At 44.8% G+C, this 21,189-nt stretch overlaps 1 protein-coding gene across 1 annotated transcript; it reads right to left on the reverse strand.

The window, feature by feature from the left end:
* Positions 1 to 1,787: 1,787 nt before the first annotated feature.
* On the reverse strand, positions 1,788 to 20,914 carry LOC135256609 (WD repeat-containing protein 47-like). Its single transcript, XM_064338545.1, has 15 exons — positions 20,393 to 20,914; positions 17,924 to 18,103; positions 16,965 to 17,048; positions 16,785 to 16,869; positions 15,697 to 16,499; positions 14,608 to 14,710; positions 12,541 to 12,719; positions 10,468 to 10,713; positions 10,117 to 10,195; positions 8,980 to 9,137; positions 8,482 to 8,651; positions 7,687 to 7,857; positions 7,235 to 7,366; positions 6,382 to 6,600; positions 1,788 to 5,594 (listed from the first exon to the last, which is right to left on the reverse strand). Exons 2-15 carry the CDS (start codon positions 18,079 to 18,081, stop codon positions 5,452 to 5,454), a joined length of 2,730 nt encoding a protein of 909 aa, XP_064194615.1. The 5' UTR covers positions 18,082 to 18,103; positions 20,393 to 20,914; the 3' UTR covers positions 1,788 to 5,451.
* Between the last annotated feature and the right edge of the window lie 275 nt (positions 20,915 to 21,189).

Consider the following 21,189-nt stretch of genomic DNA (forward strand, 5'->3'; position numbering starts at 1 on the left):
TTAGGCATTCAAAGAAGTGCCTCTGTTCGATAGGCAACACTGGTTTTTGGAAATTTAAAATTGGCACCAATGGAGGGTGATCTGTAGTCACTGTAAATCCCACTTCATTGCAAAAAAAGACCCAACTTATGGGTTTTCTTACTGTAGACAGATGACTCCAGTTAAACAGAACAGACATCAGGGTGATTCTGATACATTTATGCACTGAAATTCAAGATCAGTGGAGTCTGATAATATTTTGTGCGACTGCTCGGTTAAGGGCTGTATTCAGGATTCATGCTACAAGTGTCCCAGTTCTGCTCCCACGGCTCTTGACTTTCTCCTTCCCTCCCTGTGTCTTCGCCCCACCTCCTGCAGTCGCCCCACTGTGTGTCCGCTGTCTCCGATAGCTCCTCGCTCTGCTCCTTTAAGTGGACCTCGTTCTCCCTGCGACCCAGGTTCTCCAGTGGTGTTCCGGGCCACGTCTACTCCTCTGCTCTCAGCAGTGCAGATGTGTTTTCCTGGGCCTCGCACTGCCGCTTGATGGGGGGAGGGGCTGGCCTCAGGGGTTCCTGTAATTCTGCTCCCGGGGCTCTGGAGCTGTACCCCTGGGTCTGGGTTAGGGTTAGGGTTAGGGTTACACTACAGCTAGAGAGGGCAGCTCCTGGCAATAAATCCTGCTTGACCATGGCATGCTGAATGAAGGACTGTGCGCACCCATATGTTAAGTCTTTGCAGGCATGTATTTTTTATCCTTATTTTTAGCCATTTAGCCAAAAGTCCCATTATAGATACCCTCATACTTATTGTTCTCAGTATAGCCAAAGCTGAAGTTTGCCTTTTGCGCTGGGCAAAGGGCACGGGGAGCGGCTGGCTTACCCGGATAGAAAGCACAATGGTCACAAGCACTGGGATCTGAAGTACGATAGGCAGGTCCTTGAGGAGAGCAACCAGGAACTAACTGATGCCCGGCCCTGTATGTGTCATCGGCTCGGTGAGAAAGGTTGTTATTGTAACTGCAATCGCCTGGAAAAAAAGCAATATTTTCAAAAGGAAGGGTAAGGAACAAGCAGTGTACAGATATAGATGGTGAAATGGGGCTCTAGTTCATACTTGGAGGGGTCAATAAGAAGGGATTAATCAAGAGCTTGTGGAATTTGCCACAAGGATCATGCTGTATTGTGACTAACCTCCTTCCCCATGCTAAGAAATGTTTGTGGATAAGTAGTTATTGCACTTAAGGAATATGTGAAAAGACATGCTCACGACCATATTACTTTGTACTTCATCCACTCACCTGCCGGACTATCCATCCATTCAATCTGTTTCAATCCAGTGCCCTGCACTGATGCCCTCTATTTTCTCATGGTGAACTGCAAAGGCAACCTGTCACACACACCTACATGCCATTTCCACTGTACAGTACATTTCATTGTAGAGGTTTTCTTCTTTTTTTGTAGATTATGAATAAATATGAATAAAAAAATTTCAGTTAAAATGTCCTTAATATATGAGCCTTGGGAAGTTTTTCCTAGGCAACGGTAGTTCCTGCTTAGCTAATAAAAATGTTAACATAGCGAGGTTTAACTTGTTTCATGTTTGAAATCGACACTAACCCAATCATAAGCATGATGAACATTTGCTAAATATTTGCAGTTACTATGCCCCCTTTGAACACGTGGTTGCAAATTCATTTGTCCACGATAAATTGTTCAATCAAAAATTATTAGACGAATATATTATTCCACATCGATTATTCCGAAGGAGGAGCAAAATAGCGTAAAAGACAAAAATAACATCAACATGAGTAAGTGTCAGAAAGGCCTTTATTACAACACCGCTGCAGACACACTCAGAACTATTCATTTTGTCCATTTTTAAACACAGTTCAGAAAAAGCTACTTAACTCCACAGACAGCTGTTGCATAAAATATAGACATTGGCAGCATTAGTAACAATAAATAAATACATCTATGCAAAAAAAAAACAATATCAGGGGTATTGTGCCATTTGTCATATCTAAATTTCATGAGAAAAAGATATTGGGGCAGTTCCATGGACAAAGTACAAAAGTAAATTGGGGTGGGGGAAAGTAGCAAAAAGTAAATGTACTGGCCAAACAACTGTATATCTAATGCTTCGTTGGGCCTAAAAGAAACGCATGCATTTTCAATATAGTTCAATGAGGCAGGTAGTCTTTTTTTAAATGCTCCCTTTTTGTGCCTTAATTAAATCCATCTGCATGGATGGCATCATTATTTATACACTGAATCTAAGGTCTGGCAGTGTAAACATGAACTCAGTGACAAGTTGGGAAGCATATTGTGAAGAGATTATGGAATTAGTGAAGAGGTTGTAGAATGTTACGTTTCTTTAATGACGACCTGTTCGCTTCTTTATCCAGTTTTCTACATACAAATGAGTAAATTTGCCATTTTATTTTGTTCCTTTTGTGAGTTCTAGGTTTGTCTTTTACTTACAAGCAAGCCATTCAAAGGGTAAGCCAAGTAAAGGCTGCCATTTTGCAAGCAACTTTAAAACAAAACACTGATCTAACCATAAATAACTAAAACAAGTGTTCCTTTATACATTTTTTAAATTATTTACAAAGATATGTATGAGGAGGCTAGTAAGTAAGTTTAAAATCAGATATTATGAATTTGCAAAAGGCTGTGACAGTTTTTCATTTTCCTACATCTACTTGCAGTGCTAGACTGACTCATCATCAGAAACAGTACTTGATGTTTCAATTTTGTTATTCCGATCGCGGCATTCTTGTCACTCACGTGCAGCCATGCAGGATAGTTGGTAACATTACACAGGTCTCTTTTAAGTGGACAAAAAAAAGATAGCAGCATAACTCTCACTGTAAAATAAAATACAATTAAAAACACGCACACAGTGCAAAAATATAATCTCAATGACACTGTACAGCTATAACTAAGCCCAGCTAGTTCATTAAGAGTTGATAAAGCTTTCTATGCAAATTGATATGTCAAGGCACCTGACAACTAACATACTGTTGTTTCTCGCTCCCCCATTTTGGCTCCAACGGGATAGGCTTAAATCCTAGAATGGGGGAGGGGGTTCTGTCGTGTGTGAACTACTGGAATGGTCAACAGTATCAGTGCCTGGGTGAGTGCGTCCCAAGCATGTGCTTCCTCTATGACTTCGGGAACGCAGCAAGACAAAACAACTGTAAACAGTTAAAAGTTGGGATTTTTTCTCCCTGTAAAAGTACACACATCTATAAGGACAGAGGAATCACTACGCACATCTTCAACAGGACCATACTGAGTCACAAGAAGCAGTTATGCCTGAGGAATGACTGAAAGCACAGCAAAGTAATACTTTACACTGCCATCAGCACAAGCATAGAGACACATCAACGTCCATATACCCTTTTATACTGTGTGACTGGAACCAGGCTGGCAGAAGTTGGGAAAAAAGTTGGCTGAGTCGGTAGGTGACAGCAAGACGGAGTTTCCATCGCACTGCCTATTGCTGTAGTAGACACACCTAATGCTGCCATCCAGGTCTGGTTCTACAAAGGGGCCTGGGTGGACCAGGCCCCCTTAAGTTTCTTTGAGACTACCCCACTACACTACAGGACTTTCTAGCACAGCCTGTAACAATTATTGCCTTTCTAAGTTTATGGTGCTAACAACCTTACTACCAGTTGCTTGCTATTTTACTAAAAGCTTTGATTACCCTAAATTATTTTTCAAGAGGCACCCAATTAGCGATTAATACTGTTCTATAGAGCTCTGGGTACGGAAGTCGGAAAACTGTATTGCCACAGTCCATAAACGCCAGCAAATGAAACAGCTAAGAACTGATAGCTAGCTAGTCACATCAAACTTTTGAGAAGAGCCCTCCAGTCTTTTTCACTGGAGCCCACTGGCAGACACTTAATCTGAAAAGGACAACTACTGAGCTAACAAAAAAGGTCAGTGACTTTAAAGTTTAAATGAGTAGCTAACTTTTTTCTTGTGACTGAACTTGGACATAACAAACATAACAGGGTAGCACATAACAGACCTGTGCTACCTCGCCTCACATAGCTGCAGCCTCTCTTGCTATCCCAAGAGCAAGAGTACCTAAGGAAGCACAAAGCATAAAGAAATTAAGTTCAATGCTTTGTTCATTATTATTCATATAATATATTCTCTATAAACCAATATATTAGCTCTCATTGCTGACAAAGCCACAGGACAGTTAATTTCATGCACTATAATTTCAGCAAAACAACTAGCTAGCTGATCGGCATGAATACACTTGATCACCTTAAAGTGTATGGCTCCAATAAACTGCCAACTGTTGAGCATGCATGCGTGCAGGCATTGAAATTAGTGATTAAAAACTCATTATTACTGGTGAGTTGCCACTGAATGAGGCAAAAAAAGTATGATAAATACGTTCATCATAATAAAAAGCAAGCATACAATTTTGACAATATCCGAAGTTTGCATGCTTTCGAATGTGTGAGCTTCGAATTTGCTTATTGAATCCTGAAAGAATATTCTCAGTTGTGTTTGCAAAATGAGTTAAATTAACTGAGCAATAAAAAAGTCTATTAAAAAGTTTGTCAACTGCCAGGACCTGAAGTTCAAACGTCGATATCCCTGGTTATGTCGTACATCACCAGAGCAATGTAGACAGTTGTTTACAGTTTACTGCAGCTGGCTAACTGGAGTAAATGTTCTGAAGTGTGGCTAAGCTCCACTAGAGAAAGTAGCAATACACATACAGCAAAATAAAAAATCACTGCAATAAATTTTTTTCATGTAAAGGAGGAAGCACCTCCAGTATTTTTAAAAAAAACATTTACTGCAACATGGTGTAGCGTTGCAATGTTTTCGACATCCCCAGTCCCAGTCACAACATCCTAAATTCCGTTAGTGCTAGTAGCGCCTTGCACTCAAGTAATATACAACATACATCCAACTCCAACTTTTATATGGCAAATAGGGCACGATATTTAAGTTTATCTTAAATACTTAGAGTTCACAGAGCAGTGTCATGCCTCCTACAGTTCATCCCCTGGAGCTCCTGATAGGGAAACTTTTATTCTTTATTTTAAATTTTGGTATTATTATTGTTTTTGTTTTGTAGCGGATGAAATCTGGAAAGAATAAAGGTAGTTTTTGAAACATTTTGGTTTCTTCCACAAAAATCGGAACCAGGATTCAATAAGCGGAATCGGAATCAGAATCGGAATCGATAACATACAAATGACACCCAACCCTAGTTGAGACAAAAAAAATCTTAAAACAAAAGATAACAGGAAACCGCCCGGAATGTGACCTAACCAAGCCAGCCTGGTTCCAGCCCTACAGAGGAAATGGGGCGTGTTTTCTGTAACGAACGAGGCCTTCTGGTTCGTCCTGGCAGACGAGGAGCAGAGTCTCGGAAGGGAGGGGGAGGAGGGTGTTCGGAAACGGGCCTTTGTGCTTTTATCTCCAGCTCTTCCTACGGGCAGTGGGTCCAGAGAATGACGGTCCTGTCGGCGGAGGAGGACAGGAAGGAGAGGTCCTGCGTGTGCCACCTGCACTGGATCACCTTGTCGCCGTGCTCCCCCACCACCGTCAGGGGCAGCTGCTTCGTCAGGTCCCCTGTGGGAACGACGCGGACGCGGGGCAGCAGGTTAGGGAGTCCGGCCTACGATCACATCCCCGGCGGGAAATTTCCGTTGTGGCCCTGAGCTACGCGACTGCGCCCAAAACTGAAAATCTACGTCTGAAATACCGGATTACCAAACGCACGGTGTAAAAGCATAACTCGCCTCAGGCAAGGGTGTTTTCCGATGAGATAACGTACTGTAAAACATCAGGACGAACCGGAAAAATTCACCACACTTAAGCAGCAGAGGGCGTAAAATACCAATGTGCATGCACTGTTGGGAAAACACAAGAGCACGATTCTTCATCTCTACAGTATGTCATCATGTGTAAACAGAAATGGTAAAAATACTGTATAATTATTACCGTGTTACATTTCTGAATACCTAACATCCCTAAAATCTGAAATTTAGATGCTGCTCAAATCCAAAGAAGCGACATTTATTTGTTATTTGAATAATACTGTCAGGGTGTTTACATTGGAACAGCCATTGACCAGAAATAGCTTCACAGAGGGAAAACACAGAGGATGGATTAAGCAAAAGGCCACTTTACGTCCTTCCGCAATGACACATCGTTGAGTGCATGCGTCAATCGGTACATCCATGGATGTGGATGAGGCCTTAGTTCATTCTTTCAATAATCCATAAATCTTAGTCTGTTTGTATGTTTACAGTCTCTGAAAATTAGCCGTGCTTTGACAGTTTTTGGGTATTAGCGCCCAACTTCCTTTGATAACTAATATCAGTCTTTAAGCATGCATCGCATCACTTAGTCCTACCTTGCAGGTCAGTGATCATAACCTTCGTGTCGTAGGAGCCGGTGAGCAGGTAGTGAGCGCCGGGGGAGAAGCGGACCGAGCGCACGTCGCTGGTGTGGGGGCGGTACGTCTGGACCATCCGGCCCCCTCTGATGTCGTACAGCATGCAGCCGCAGTCCTCCTGCCCTGTAGCCAGCAGCCTGCCGCTAGGGTCCACCGCTACCGACGCCACAGGGCTACCTGTCAGACCACACAAAAATACTTCCATATTACCAGCCTGCCAGACCACAGACACATACTCATTATCAAGGGTTCCTAAACTTTATCACCCCATGATCCCCTCAAATTACTACACTACAAAATAGTCAATGTGCAGGAGCTATTTAACACACCATCAATACATTGCTATGTACACATCATATACCATAGTTATAGTTCTGCAATCTTGGTCCTGGGGAGCCACAGAGTGCTGGTTTGTTGTTAGTCAGTTCTTAATTGATCAATTAAAGCAGCTCACCTAGTTTCTAAGTGGTTTCACTTTCTAAGTGGTCTAAACTGCTGATTGATTTTAAGGTGAAAACAAAATCCAGCAGGACAAGTGTTGCATACTTCAGCTATATATTTATATATAACATGTATTTGGCAGAATATTAATAATTAAAATGATCACAATATTATGGACAAATCATAATATTAAGGATGAGTTTTCAGTCCCCCTTAGCTGCTGAAACACAGGTACCCAACTAAAATCTAGCACTGCTTAAGTTTGTTATCGGGCTGAAAAAACCACACCGTAGGTCATGTGGTGACACCTAGTGGATTGATAAAATCATTACAGCTGCAGAATGGTCTCTGTGTGGAGGCACAGACTTACCTGACCCATGGAAGGCTGTCCCCACCACCCTCACACAGCTGGGAACGCGCAAGTCCCAGAAGCGCACCGTCTTGTCCTGGGAGCCCGACGCGATCATCCAGCCACCCCAGGTAAACAGGGACAAGATGTGTCCTGGGAATCAACACAGACTCAGACATTACCGCAAACATACCTCCTGATCATCAGACAATAATTCATGAATACATACATACAAACATGCACACATGCATGCATGTAATCACTCTTTCATTCAGTCATTCACTTTTATTTAACTAATGTACATGTTCATTATATGTACAGATTGTTCACTTATTTATTTATTCAGTTGGCAGATGGCCTCATCTGGGGAGAAACTTTCAGAGCAATAGAAATGGCAGCTCTGGAAACAAATTTGAAATGAGCAAAATGAGCATGTGCAAGACATTTTTGGGGTTGAGGAGGTGGTGTCGTACCAGTGTGCCCACTGAGCGCGTGCAGGCCCTGGCCCCTCTGGCAGTCGGTGGTGTAGATGTTGCAGTCCCCCGCGCCGGCGCTGATCAGGATGGAGCCCCCGCACTCTGGGCCCTCCATGAAGGCCAGGTCCCGGATGGTGCCGTCGTGCATGCTGAACTCCAGGTCCGGGCCTGCGAACCAGAGACACCGAAACGCCTGAAAAACAACCGCAACACCCATCCCAGAACCAGACCTGACCTGTAGCTCAGAGCCATCAGCCTGTGTGGGTTTACTTTTAGAGTAGGGGGGTCACATCTTCAATCTTAATAGCAGGAAAGTGCAATTCATACTTAATGTATACACAAACACTCATGGCAAATAACAGCACCATTCAATAGTATTACAGTTCGTAGTCCTAAAACCCAGAGTGTGTTAGCATTTTGAGCCATGGGTTCCCTTGGCAGATTTTCAATGTTTTTTTCCTATGAGGATTTTGATTTCTGAAGAAAATATGCTCTGTGGTTAACATAAGTCTAAGAGAGTTTCAAGTTTTCTACAAAATAAATTACACCTGTTAATATCTAAACCCTGAATTTCAAAACTGCGCTTTAAAAAGGTACGTTGCAAACAAGTTACTATATTGAAACTACAATAATGGTCGCATTCCACCAACCACAACTCAAGTGTCATACCAGCCCAACTCTGCACAACAACTGTTGGATAAGGAGTGGGACTGCTGGGGGTGGAATATCCCATGCCCCATGGAACAACCTGTACCCCAAGCCCTGTCCATGTTCACTCAGTGACCCCCTCACCTGTAGCGTTGCAGGACTCAGCGTTGAATGGCAGCACCTTGACAAATTTGTCATTGGAGCCAGTGGCCAGCAGCTGGCCGCAGGGGCTCCAGGCCACGCAGTAGATGGAGCCCTTGTGGTGCTTGTTCCTCTTGAAGCGCACTACTGGCTGCTTGGAGGCGCCCGAACCGCTGGAGAGACAAACACCAGGAAATGCCACGTCACGGCACCACAGCACCAGCACTAGTGCAACACTTTCACTGATGTCATAATAGAATAGAGTACTATCACACCACTAACACTGATGGTGAATAATCAAGCACGGAAATTATGCTCTCAAATGCATTACACCTTGACCCGGCCCAGTTATTACTAGAAGAATGCTGGTGCACAAAACTGTTTGCAGTAAAACCAAGACTTGCTCAGTCTGCTACATATTTCCAGTTATTTTCACCTCATATCCTTTCCCCAAAACTTGTAGTGTACCACACAGTTTAGCTTTAGACCTAAGATGCGCACCTTGTGTCAAGGACATCGGGGTAGGCGCAAACCCGCAGCGTTTTGGAGTTGGAGCCCACGGCATACAGCGCCCCCGTGGGGTGGAAGGCCACAGCGCGCACAGCTTGGGTGTCCTCCAGAGTATTCACTGCCACAAAGTGAGCCTTGGATTTTTCACCCTGTTCCAAACACAGAGGATAAATGCCACAAAGTGAACCATAGCTTTGGCTTAACATCCCAACTGAATTATGTTGCTTAGCATCATACATTACAGAGCAAAATGATTGCCTATTTCAAATTGTCTGATACATACTAATGTATAGATGTATACATAGAGAAATGTATAATCCGGCTAGCTGAAACGACAAGTGCAATATGAATATTTGAATCAACACACTTGATCCGAAGAAGTAGTCTTGGGAAAGTAAAAAAACACACTCAAATCCCCTCACATGAACACATACTTATTGCTTTGACTCCAATCCATTAGAAAGTCAAGAGTTAAAACGCACACAGGAGATTATGATATAAGCCCAGGGTGACAGAGAGTTCTCCGCAGCAGGGCTGAGGTACCGTGCTGGAGGAACATGCCAAGCAGCTTATAAAGGCTGGTAAATAAAAACACTAATCTGCCAGGGAGAACTCGCAAGAAATCCCAGTTTTACTCACAATTGGTAAAGGATCAACATGCCATGTTTAACACCCCAGAAAACGTAAGATAGAAAATCAACATACAGCCACTGTAGGTTATTTGTATAGACTAAGTGCTGACTGAGTCTTTAAGCAGCATCTATTCAATCCAAACACAATGCACGTTTTGTCCATCACTCTTGAGAACTAAATTAAAAGGGAACTGTATGTTTTCATTCCTTCTGGCCATTTTTTTTTGTGATTTTGGAAATCACTAAAGACATAATGTTGTGTAACAAATTCAATGAACAAGAAATAAATAAAAAACCGAACCCTTTTTTAAATATGTTACTCGCAGATAAAGACGAAGTGCACTGCAATAATACTGAATACTAGCCTCCTTCGTCACCAGACAATTCTGGAACTGGAGGGCTTCGGCTGAAGCAGGCTAATTTAATTTAATGAATTAGCCTCTCACACTCATTCCCAGACTGCCTTTCTGAGGGCAGCGATGTTGCTGGGGCTTACCTCCGGGCCCTTGCATCGTGTTGGAGAGTACCCAGAGTCTTCCGCGCCGGAGGGCTGGCCCGCTCTGGGCTTCTGCACGCTGGGCAAACAGACAAGACACACAGCTACAGTGTTACTCTCCTCTGGTGTATGAAAACAACCACATGCGTCACCCAGATGAAGCGCTACACATTAGTGGTGGTTGAGGTGACCATTGTAGCATTCGTTGTAAAGTGTTTTGTGATCCAGAAAGGTGCAATATAAAATATAAATGCAATCCATTTATGAGTCTTATTATTGTATTGTTATTAATGACCAGGCCCTGGGGCTTATGAGTTGTGATGGTAAGGGTGCGAGCATGAATCTGCTCACCTCTTAGGGGTCTGGATCACAGACTCCTCCAGCGCGGGCAGCCCTTGTGCCTCGCCCCTCTGGGGGGTGCTGCTGAGCACGTCGGTGGCGTCTGGCGGCTTGCCGGGCTCAGGTGCGAGGGTGATGTTGGTGCCGGGGTCCGTTCCCGTGCCTTCCGCCGTCCCGTTGCACTGCTGGCTCAGGGAAAGTACCTCCTCCCCCAGGCTGTCCATTCCCACATTCAGCTCCTCCAGCTTCTGAATGGACCTGAAGACAAGTGCACAGCACAGTGTTAGCACTAATGTCCCTCAGCACAGTGTTAGCAGTAACATCTATCAGCACAGTGTTAGCACTAACACCCCTCAGCACCGTGTTAGCACCTAAATCCCTCCGATGAGTTTCAGCATAGTCTCAGCATACAATCTGTCAATTCATATCCTCTAAAATCTGCATTAAATGTAAATGAACTCACCCCATGTCTATTTAATTAGCACACTGTCAACACCTACAGCGGGGTGTCAACTTAGTTCCTGGAGAGCCAGGATAATGTCTGCCTTTGCTCAGAACTCATAATTATAGAATTATTTCAGCACACCATCTACTAATTTCCTAAAAAAAAAAAAAAAAAACTATCTTGGTTCAATTAATTCCTCTAGAAGAATGAATGAGTGCAATGCGGTCACAAAATCATAATTTGCTGTACTTTGGCCAAATGCATTAGGTTGGCGTAAAAGTGAATGGCTAATTAACCCATTACTTTGGGGAAAACTGGGGCTTAATCAATTAAGAATAATTAAGGCACACCAGCCTGAAGGAACAGGACAAAACAGCCATTGCAAAAATTACCATGATTTGCGGATCTTTGTTAGCAACTGTCAGAGCACTAAAATAAGACTGATAGGTGACCTCTGACCTTTGACATATTGCTTTTTCTTTCATAAGCTCCATTTTGGTGCTTGTACATGTAAAATGACAATCACAAGGCTGTCTCTGTGATACAAGCCTTAAGAAACAAAGGCCTTTGAAGTGGCTCAGAGCAGGTGAGGGCAGCTGGCAGACTGTGCTTGTCTCCCAGCTCAGAGGGACAGGGTGGAGCAGCATTGTGTACCGTGTCCCCTCCCCCCCGTTCTCCCCAAAATGCAGCCCGCACCATCTGGAGTTCTGCCCCACCAAAGGCTGCAGCGGGGTCCCCTCCCCCACATCAAAGGGAGTTCCCCTGTGGGCCTCTCCTGAATTCAGATGGGACTACGCACAGAAACCTCATCACCCTCGCCTTTGAGGACAAATTGTACTCTCGCCCCTGTCCCACGAGGCGGATCAATGTAAATGACTCCTTTTCCGTCAAGAGTTTTCCAAATCCTGTCTGTGTAAAGTAAACAACACTTTCTTCCACTTTCCTCCAAGCCATTTTCAAAAATCTAGACACAACAAAAGAACCTCAGATCCTTCCCCTCTTGCATAATTTATTGGGGTTGGGCCTTGATGACATCATTAGCATTACTGCATTGCACTGGGACGGCCCTGCTGTCCCTCTCCCCATTCCAAAAAAGCACAAACCCAGTATAAGTACTGTACGTCCTGTTCCTCTGAATTTCAGAGAGATGGAAAATCCCAAACTTATCCCCGGTTTCAGATGCCAGTTGTGCCTTTCTAGTTATTTCTAGGCCACCCAAATCTCGCATTGAGAGAACTACAGCAAAAGCAGGCACACTCCACAGTACTCACATAAATGCAGGATTCTGTGTTTTTTACCGAAAAAAAGAGGCTAATGCAGGGGGAAAAAATAGATACTGCGTTCTAGACACCATTCCGCCTGGATAGACTCATCTCATTCACAAGAACGCTAAAATGGGTGGAGTTGTCAGTCACTAATTTAAACCATATTTTTTTTGCAGAGAGAGAAGTCTTGAATGGTTTAAACAAGTCATCGAATGACAGCACCCAATATGATAGCCCATAATATAGGAGCACATGGTAACTCCACCCAACAAGGGGTAACAGGAAATTAGTTGGGGACATTTCAGTGTTGCAGTGTCTGCAAAATAATTAGAGATGGAGGTAGATGTACTATCTCCACTCATGTCAGTAGCTGACCTGTTGAGGAACTTCTCAGTCAGGTTCTGCTGGACGTCCGACTCCACAGGCTGGTTGACTCCTCCCTCCAGGAGCATCTGCTGGTAGAGCTGTCTCTGCTGTTCCTTCTGCTCCAGATGCTGCTGGACACGCATCCGCTGGCGGTAATACTCCTGGAACTGCTCTGCCGAGTCCCGCAACTGAGGGGGGCAAGCCAAAAAAATTGGGTAGCCAAATGAAATTGTGTAGCCTGCGATAGCTGCTGTTGAAGGGTTGTGTGTTCGAAACACCGGGCAGGTGTTGCTGCTGCAGACCTGGGTAAGGGCTTCAGGGAACGACCACTGAAATACGCCAAGCAGTATGGGCAAAATAACATGTCAACAATTTAGCTGGTTAAGTCCTTCTGCTGTTAAGGCTGGGATTGCTGAGGAAATATCTGAAGACTGATTCTCAGAACAGGCCTTTTTACATTCTCGTACTCCTACAAAGACTAAGCATTTTACTGCAGATACCCTAAAGATGAGCCACTCTTCACCTTAGAAAAAGACAGTGAGACATTGTCAACAATTCCAAACATAATGGCAGGTTACCTATGCCACAAACTTGCTGAGAGGGCTCACTTTTATTAGAAATGTGCCTGTTTTCAATTGCACACAATAAAACGTGTACAAGTGCAGGAGTGCTACCAAATCCATGTGGATATCTCCTCTGACAATACACACCTCACTAACAACTGAGAGTCTTCCTCCTCCCCCACCCTACTAGAAGGACACCCAGCCACCCACATAGAGCTAATCACAGCCGGAAATGTGATGATATGGAATGGTTCCAGTGCACAGCAATCTGTGGAGGCAATCGTGCCAGATTTAAATGCACCAGTGGAAACATTTCTCCGCATTTGATCCATTCAGCTCAATCATGACAAAGCAAATATCAGTATCTAAAGGAGATACTCCTTTAGAAGAGTCTGTCCTGTTTTACTTCTTTAAAAAAGTCCCTCTACGGTCAAGGTTTCGAGGCTGCGGACAGGTATTGAATTCCCACAATGCTCTCCAGTCGACTCAATGCAGTTCAGATTTATGAACACAGAGCGCACACCACAGCATTACTGACACATTAGCAGTCAGGTCAGAACATGTCTGCAGTCCATCAGGACAGAGACACAGCCGTAAGCAGGAACACTTCCAGCAGACGGGGATTGGCAGAGGGGGAGCGTATTCCCACAGCGCAAACTGATCTTCCCCAGCCTTTGACTCGGGCCAGGCTGGTGGCAGCTGTCCTCCATTCTGTGTCCTGCCCGGTGTCCTCTGTTTCCTCTCTATCAGATTGGCGCAGCACCAGCCCACAGCCAGGCCTTCTGGAGGACACGCAGAGAGCGTCGTCCCAGGACGCCAATAAATCCTCCCCTCCTCCGCGTGCCATCCCAGGACTGCCGTATATCACCAAACGGACCTTTCCCACAATGCCACCTCACAGCTAAGCCAGCGCAATCAGCTGAGACCGCCGGCAAACAATCACACCCGGGAGATAAATTAGAAGAGCACTGATTCGTGGTTTTCATTGCAGGGGGTAGACTTGCTCTACAGCAAATATTAAACCGATCGCCTGACCCCGAGTGTTTTCACAATGTCACCCTTTCCACCATCATCAAATCAGGTGTCAGGGGCAGTCATTCACGTTGCATACGTTGAGACAGCAAGGTGACATCTATCTGCTCCTCGCTGGAACTCTGAGCAATCCATGTTTAGTACAGTGGAAGACTCGGATTGAAAATGCACAAAATAGGCTATATAAATAAAGAGAGAGGGAGGGAGAGAGAAATATGCAGAAAAGTGAAAGAGAAAAGGCGACACCATGGTCTGGCACCACTGAGGTTGAGGTGAACACAAAATTCAATTCAAAAAGCCTATTTCTATCATAAATGTCATTTTCTTGTCACTGGACTGTTGACTGGATGGCCTCGCTCCTGCACAATCTGCACCAACCTAATATGATTGCACCCCGGATAAGAATAGACACGACACAGCATAATAAGTGACAACACACCGGGGGTTCATTTAATTAAAGCGCACTGGATTGGTTAATTACCTCGTTCTTCTCCGCGGAGCCTGGAGAGACAGCATCGCTGCCGGGGCCTGAGGTGGGCCGCTCTGAGGCCAGCATTCGGTCCACCGGCGTCTCGGTCCTGGAACTAGAATGAAAGAACTCCTCAGTACAACCTGAAGCAGACACCGCCTGCTGCCGCCAACTTCAATTACTGCTCAAGCCGTTCCGTGCTCAATGCGTTCACTCCCGCCAAACCTCTTGGCTGGCCTTCTTAACAATCTCCCATGAGAACCACAAAATACACCTTAACTTAGTAGCAATTCAGAATGACTTCACATTTGTGCTCTAAAGATGTTGCTAACTCAGGCGGTAGACCTCATGGCAGTATACAGTGAAATCCACAGGGAATCCTCATTGGCCAGCTGTATGCATGTGCCACATGACTCCCCGCTGCTCAGGGGTTAATCTGCCGCTTCATTACTACACATATAACTGGATTATCGGGGGTCAGCAGGGCCATATGGACAAATCTGCAGAAACATCACAGATCATCTGCTCTGTAAGCCTGCCCCAGGAGTCACAGCAACCCCAGCCATCGCACCGGCACAAAAAGGGATGGTGATAGTGCTCCCTAAAGCGGTCTGAGGTTTTCCAGGTTTTACCAGAAGCAGGTTAGTGTAATAGACTACTGGTGACTTTCACTCACTGAACAAATCTGTTTGTAATAAGACGTAGACCACTTCAAACTGCAGTGCATTAGGAGGGCCATTTCCATCCCTACAGCCTACAGAAATACTGCATAAACTTCAATCAACCGGTGAGCTGCAAAGTGAACCTTTGTGCTCATTTAAAATGTAAATTTTAACTTGCCTCAAAAAACTTCCCTACACATTAAAAATCAGCAACAAGCTTAGAACAAATAAATGAAGTGAAGTCAACTGTGTAATACACTGATGTAATTGCTCTTAAATGTTGTCTAACAAAGAGAACCAGGACCAGGGTTAGCTATCTCTGCTCTAAACAATATGGATAAAATATCAAAGTACCAGAGATACAAAGGAGAGATGCCCGATGCAGGCCAGTCGCTGGAAATTCAATGGAGAAGGAGGAAATAAGTAACGTGGGGCCTACCTCTCTGGCGACTCCTCGAAGATGCTGTGGCAGCCGCTGCTCTCCAGCATCAGGCTGCGGGACAGGTTGGGCGCGCCGGGGTACTGGAAGTTGGCGAAGGAGTGCGACATGGGCGACGTCCGGCCCACGCCGTCCGCCGCCCGCTTGTCCTGGCCGGAGAGGCCGTAGGAGAGGCCGTCCAGGGCGGGGTTGAGCGAGCGCGACATGTAGGCGTCGGCGGACTGGGGCCGGCGCAGCGGCGAGGACGGGTACGGCGACAGCTTGCTGATGAGCGGCGTGAGCAGGTCGGCGTGCGCCGCCTTGGCCGGCTTCACCAGCCGGTCCACGTGGATGTTGAGCAGCTTCTGCTCGAAGGCGCAGGAGAAGAGGCCGGGCGCCATGTTCTGCAGCCAGGACAGCAGGCTGAGGTCCAGGTCGTCGCAGCCGTTGCCGCAGAGCATGTCGATGCCCAGCAGCACCTCGCTCTCGGTGATCTCCTCGCCCGTGGCGCGGCTCTGGCAGAACTCCACGCAGCACTCGTACAGCACGCCCTTGATGAGCAGCTGGAAGAGCCGGTTGCCGCTGGCCTTGAAGCCGGCCTCGCTCAGCTTGCGGTCGGCCGGGATGAACTCGGCCACCATGCCGCAGGCCTCCTCGAAGCAGTGCACGCGCGCCGTGCTCGGGTTCCAGTCCTTGAACTCGGCGTGGTTGGTGAGGCGGGGCAGCGTCAGGAGCAGGCACAGCTTGCTGTAGTCGTCCTTGGACGGGCAGAACTCCTCCAGCGTGTGCAGGCATTTCACCGCCTCCTGCATGGTCAGCTCCAGCTGTGGTGGAGCACAAGGCAGCAGACAGGGGGCGCTTCAGCATTAAACCCTTCCTACGGACTATGAGCCTTTAACACAGAAAGCTCAGACACTGCTTTCCGTCCAATTCTTCCACCCTCTTTTGGAAAGTCCAGTTGTAATTGTGACCTGAGTCTCAGTACAGTGATGTACACACACACACATACGTGTATGCATGCACATACACATTTATACACAAACAGTCACACCCATGGCAGGACAGCTTATAAAGTGAGCAGGTCTGAGAGTTGGGGATCTGTAACTCACATGCTGTGGCTCATCCTCAGCAGACATGGCATTGTTGACGCACAGAGCCTCCAGGAACTTCTGTTTCAAGACAATATAGCGGAACCTGTAGGGAGGAACACAAGCATCACCATAGGGAACCCCTTAGCTCTGCAGCTAATCTCCAATCCCCTTCCTGGTTTAAACACATATGCCACGTACCGCCTCGTGTCAAACTTTTCCATACACTCCAGTGGCTGAATGAACTGCAGCACCTCATCCCATTGGCCATCCAGCACCAACTGCCTGAACAGAGAAATAAAAACATGGGGTCTATGAGCCTAGAGATAGGGTAACATGGAGCTGCAAAGTGCTTCCCTACTACAGTATGGCACCTGACTAAGAAGCTTGTCAGTTTGAATATTAAATGCTACAGGGCTTGTAATACAGTATTTCTTTTTTATGTATGCTACATAGTTTTCAAAAGCTTCTAAAGACAATTTTCACACAAGAGTGCCAAGAGTGCTATTTTGGCTTTGTCCATTGAATCACTACTAAAGCAGAATAACTCCCACATGCATGGGAATTAAAATGTTGGTCAGTATTTGTTTCATTCCTTTTATGCAGTCTTTTTTGTTCACCCTTATCAAAGGTTTATCAAAGGTTTACATTTGGAGGGTACAAAACCTATCACACACCCCACTCATAATTCTGTATTATCAGAAATGTATCAAGGAAACCAGCTTTCTGAATTAACAAGACATTTTGAATTCAAACCAAAAAATATTAATTCATGAAAAATTGTCTCTTGATTGCAGCCAGATAATTCAGAACATTTTTCGGATTTTAGTACACTGCAATAAGGTAACAAAAAAACTAACTTTTCTCTCTTATCAACCATGTACCCTCTGCCGGTAATTGCTGCTTCATGTTCTAATGGGCTAATTAGGCATTGCTGCTACAGGCAAAACAGCCTTTAAATCTGTTTACATAATAGGCAGCCATGCATTTCAGAGGCTTGGAACATGAATGGGCACTTTGTGAGAGCATCTCCTGAAGCATTTCAAAGCATTCTGAATGTGTCTTTCAGTCAGGGGAGGGGAGCTTCAGAGGGGCCCCTGGAGGACCAGCCCAGTTGGGCACGGGGCCCAGAGGTAGAGAAAGGGGATGCCGAACAGTACCTCAGAAAGAGCATGTCATCCGAGTACAGGCCATTGATCACCCCACTCTCCTTCTCCAGGGCAAGCATGCTGATGTGGAGCTTTCTGGAGTGGAGGAAGTCCAGGATCACCTTGATGATCTCCACCTCCTTGATGTTGATGGTCTCCTCGGCCGTCATGGCGTCAGCTTTGAACGGTGAACTGAAGAGACGGAGAGAGACCCTTACATACATGAACAACCTGTCAATAGCCACAGAGCCAACAAACTTGATTTTAGACCAGTGCTTCCTCAACTGTGGACTGGGAAGTTGACTCACGATTGGTGGATCACAAGAAAGGTTTAAACAGACCATGAAAAACACCTACAAGTGGAAAAAGCATGCAATCCACCCTTCTGTAGGCATTCACAGAGATTAAACAGAGCATCAATCATTCAGTGTGCCATGGACTTGGAATGCCTGGGGAGCCTCGCTTTTGATAGCAACAGCTCAAACACCACTGTCCAAATTCATTAAAAAAAGGCCAAGAGTTTTACTGAATATCAATTATGGAAACAGCGGGATACAGTGATGTTCAGACCGGAGCCCATGAAAACACAGACTACGCCTAATTAGAACTGTGGATTTAAAACAACTCTCTCTCACTGAATGTCCAACAGACCTTATAAAAGGAAAGATACCATTACCATGGCTGTGCTACAGAGCCCTGACACAGAGCCAGTAGAATGGACCAGGCCTTTAGAATGTTGGCAGCAATTTAACTTCAAATGGGATTCTAAAAACCCTCTCAGCTAGTATCCCTTCCGAAACTGCAGAATGCATTCTATCAAATTTAAGGAGATGGCATTTTACTAAGAGAGCTGGCTACTGCCAGTTCAGTTTTTTTTTTTTTAAGTTAAATACTGGCAGTAAATGAGGTCAGCAATCACAAGGCTGCTGTGGTGACACAACAACTCAGATTTACCCGTGAATTATTTTAACAATGGGTACGCTTTTAGAATAAAAACACAATGACAGTCACAAGGAAAATCCGAATCTATTCACAATTCCGTGGTACGAGTAACAATGCTGAATTTATGATGTTTAATAGAAAATGTGTCTCCACGTCCCTTATCTGAGTAGGTCAGTAACAACAATAAATGACCGCTTTCTTACTTTTAGGCTGTTTTTTTCCGGATCCTAACATTGTTTGTTTCAGATGGATTGTTTAGAACAGTGTTTCACAACCTCGGTCCTGGGGGACCACGGCGTATGCTGGTTTTCGTTCCGACCACAACTGCAATCCCAGAATTTTAACAAGCTGTTAATTTTTCAGATGGATGTATTCACCCTCTTAAGCACATTTTGTCAGAAATAGCTATAGGCCTACATGCCATGCACAACTTTGGATAGCAGTTCCAGTTGTAATGCAGTTCTGTGGTCTAGAGCTTTATACCTGAGGTTTATGTTCACAATTCACATTGTGCTTATTGTGTTATACTGTAAACAATTTCACTAAAACAGGTAACTAAATCATTTAACTAATCAGCTTAAAAATTTAAATGAATCAATAGGTTCCTAGGAAAAAAAAAAAATAGGAAAAGCGTGAACACTAAAACTAACCACTCGGTAGATAATGAAGAATTCAAAAACAATGCAAATTATAGCGAGCCACACCTGCATGTATTAAGCACGTGTTCAACGACCTAATAGTCCCCCTGGACCGAGGATGGGAACCACTGGTTTACAATTAAAGCACCAAAATTGAAAATGCTGTGGTTAGATGACAATTGTCCTGCTTTGCTGAATCTGTGGTAGCGTTATTTACAAAGCACAGCAACCATGCGGGCAAGTTGTCTGTCAACAGTACCCTTGGATACACAAACGTTAGCTACATTACTTACAAACCTGTACAAAACAAGCTAATTAATGCATAAAAACAGGGCATTAATCGGCCATGACGATTTTTGGGCTGCTATGGTATATGCCCAGGAATGTCCATGTTTAGTTAAATATCGCATAAAACATCGATAGTTAACGTTAGTGCGGTGCCGTTAGATCAGGCAAAACAGAAATAGTTGTTATAATTTATCAGGCTAATTTTAGATTGATTCAGTCTGAGACAGTGTTACCCATTAACGATTGCTTTCTAGGTACTGTATCTAACCAGCTAACGTTACAAGCAAGCTTCTTGATTACTGATTACCGGCCGCCAGCACTGTCAGAGTAGCATGCTCACTCCCCATTCCACACTGTACCGTTAGCTACAGTGTTGAATCCATACAAGCACCAACTTTATCAAACGAATCACTATAATAATATGCATTTTGTCGTAAATCCTGTTAGTCAGTCAATAACTCTACACACACCACATATGCTCGCAGTGACATCACGGATCATGAGAAGAAAAAGGAAGAAAAGCTAAAAATGTGCATCAACAACAGCACGTTAGCGCTGCATGCTAGCTAGCATCATTAACATATACAAGCCGTAAATCAAAATAACACCTCACCTGTTCTTCTACAAATGCATTAACTGTGAATGTGATCCTATGTTGTATCTGCTTGAAGAAGTTAGGTCTCGGATTTCTATTAGGATGTTTAAATAAAAATCTCAAATGCCTTCTTTTCTCCCGTTGCCGTCTCCTCCCACCCGATGTCTTCCACCCAGCCTCTCGGTTGTCAGTGGTTGTGAAGCGGATCCCCAGTATCTACCAATCAAACTCGCATATCTTGCACGGACACCCAAGGCCCCAGCTCGGCCAAGCTGTCTTCGGGAGTGCCTTCTACCTTGTCAATCCGCGCAAATACCCAAACTGCGGCGGCAACGGTGTCATTGCTTCGTGTCGTTTGCGGCTATAATGTCAAGACTAAATGCGTTTGCGGGAGGTCGATGTCTGTAAACTCAAACTCGCATCACCCAACTGCATTTACCGTTAATCAAGGGAGTGTCCAGGCTTGAGAGCGACATTCTTTTCTTCTTTCTACAAGCCCGCTTATAGAGGCAGCTTACATGTGTGGTATCATCAATGCCCTTGTTGGTTTTTACAAATTAATGCAATTTTTTATTAGCAATGTAGAAACGCAAACAGCTGTGTCATCGTTGGCCACTACACAATTAGCTAGCCAGCTAACTGGGTGTTTCTAGTTGTCATATTCTTAGTGCACTAGTCTATAGTCCTGCTGCGTGGTCACCTGTTTGTTTGCCAATTACTAAGTTATTTAGCCCACTGAAAAGGTGTTCCTGTAGCATCAACATTTTATGTAGTCTAGCACGTATATATAGTTTAAATAGGATAAATAACAATTA

This window comes from Anguilla rostrata, chromosome 6 (assembly GCF_018555375.3).
Source record: "Anguilla rostrata isolate EN2019 chromosome 6, ASM1855537v3, whole genome shotgun sequence".
Lineage (NCBI taxonomy): Eukaryota > Metazoa > Chordata > Actinopteri > Anguilliformes > Anguillidae > Anguilla > Anguilla rostrata.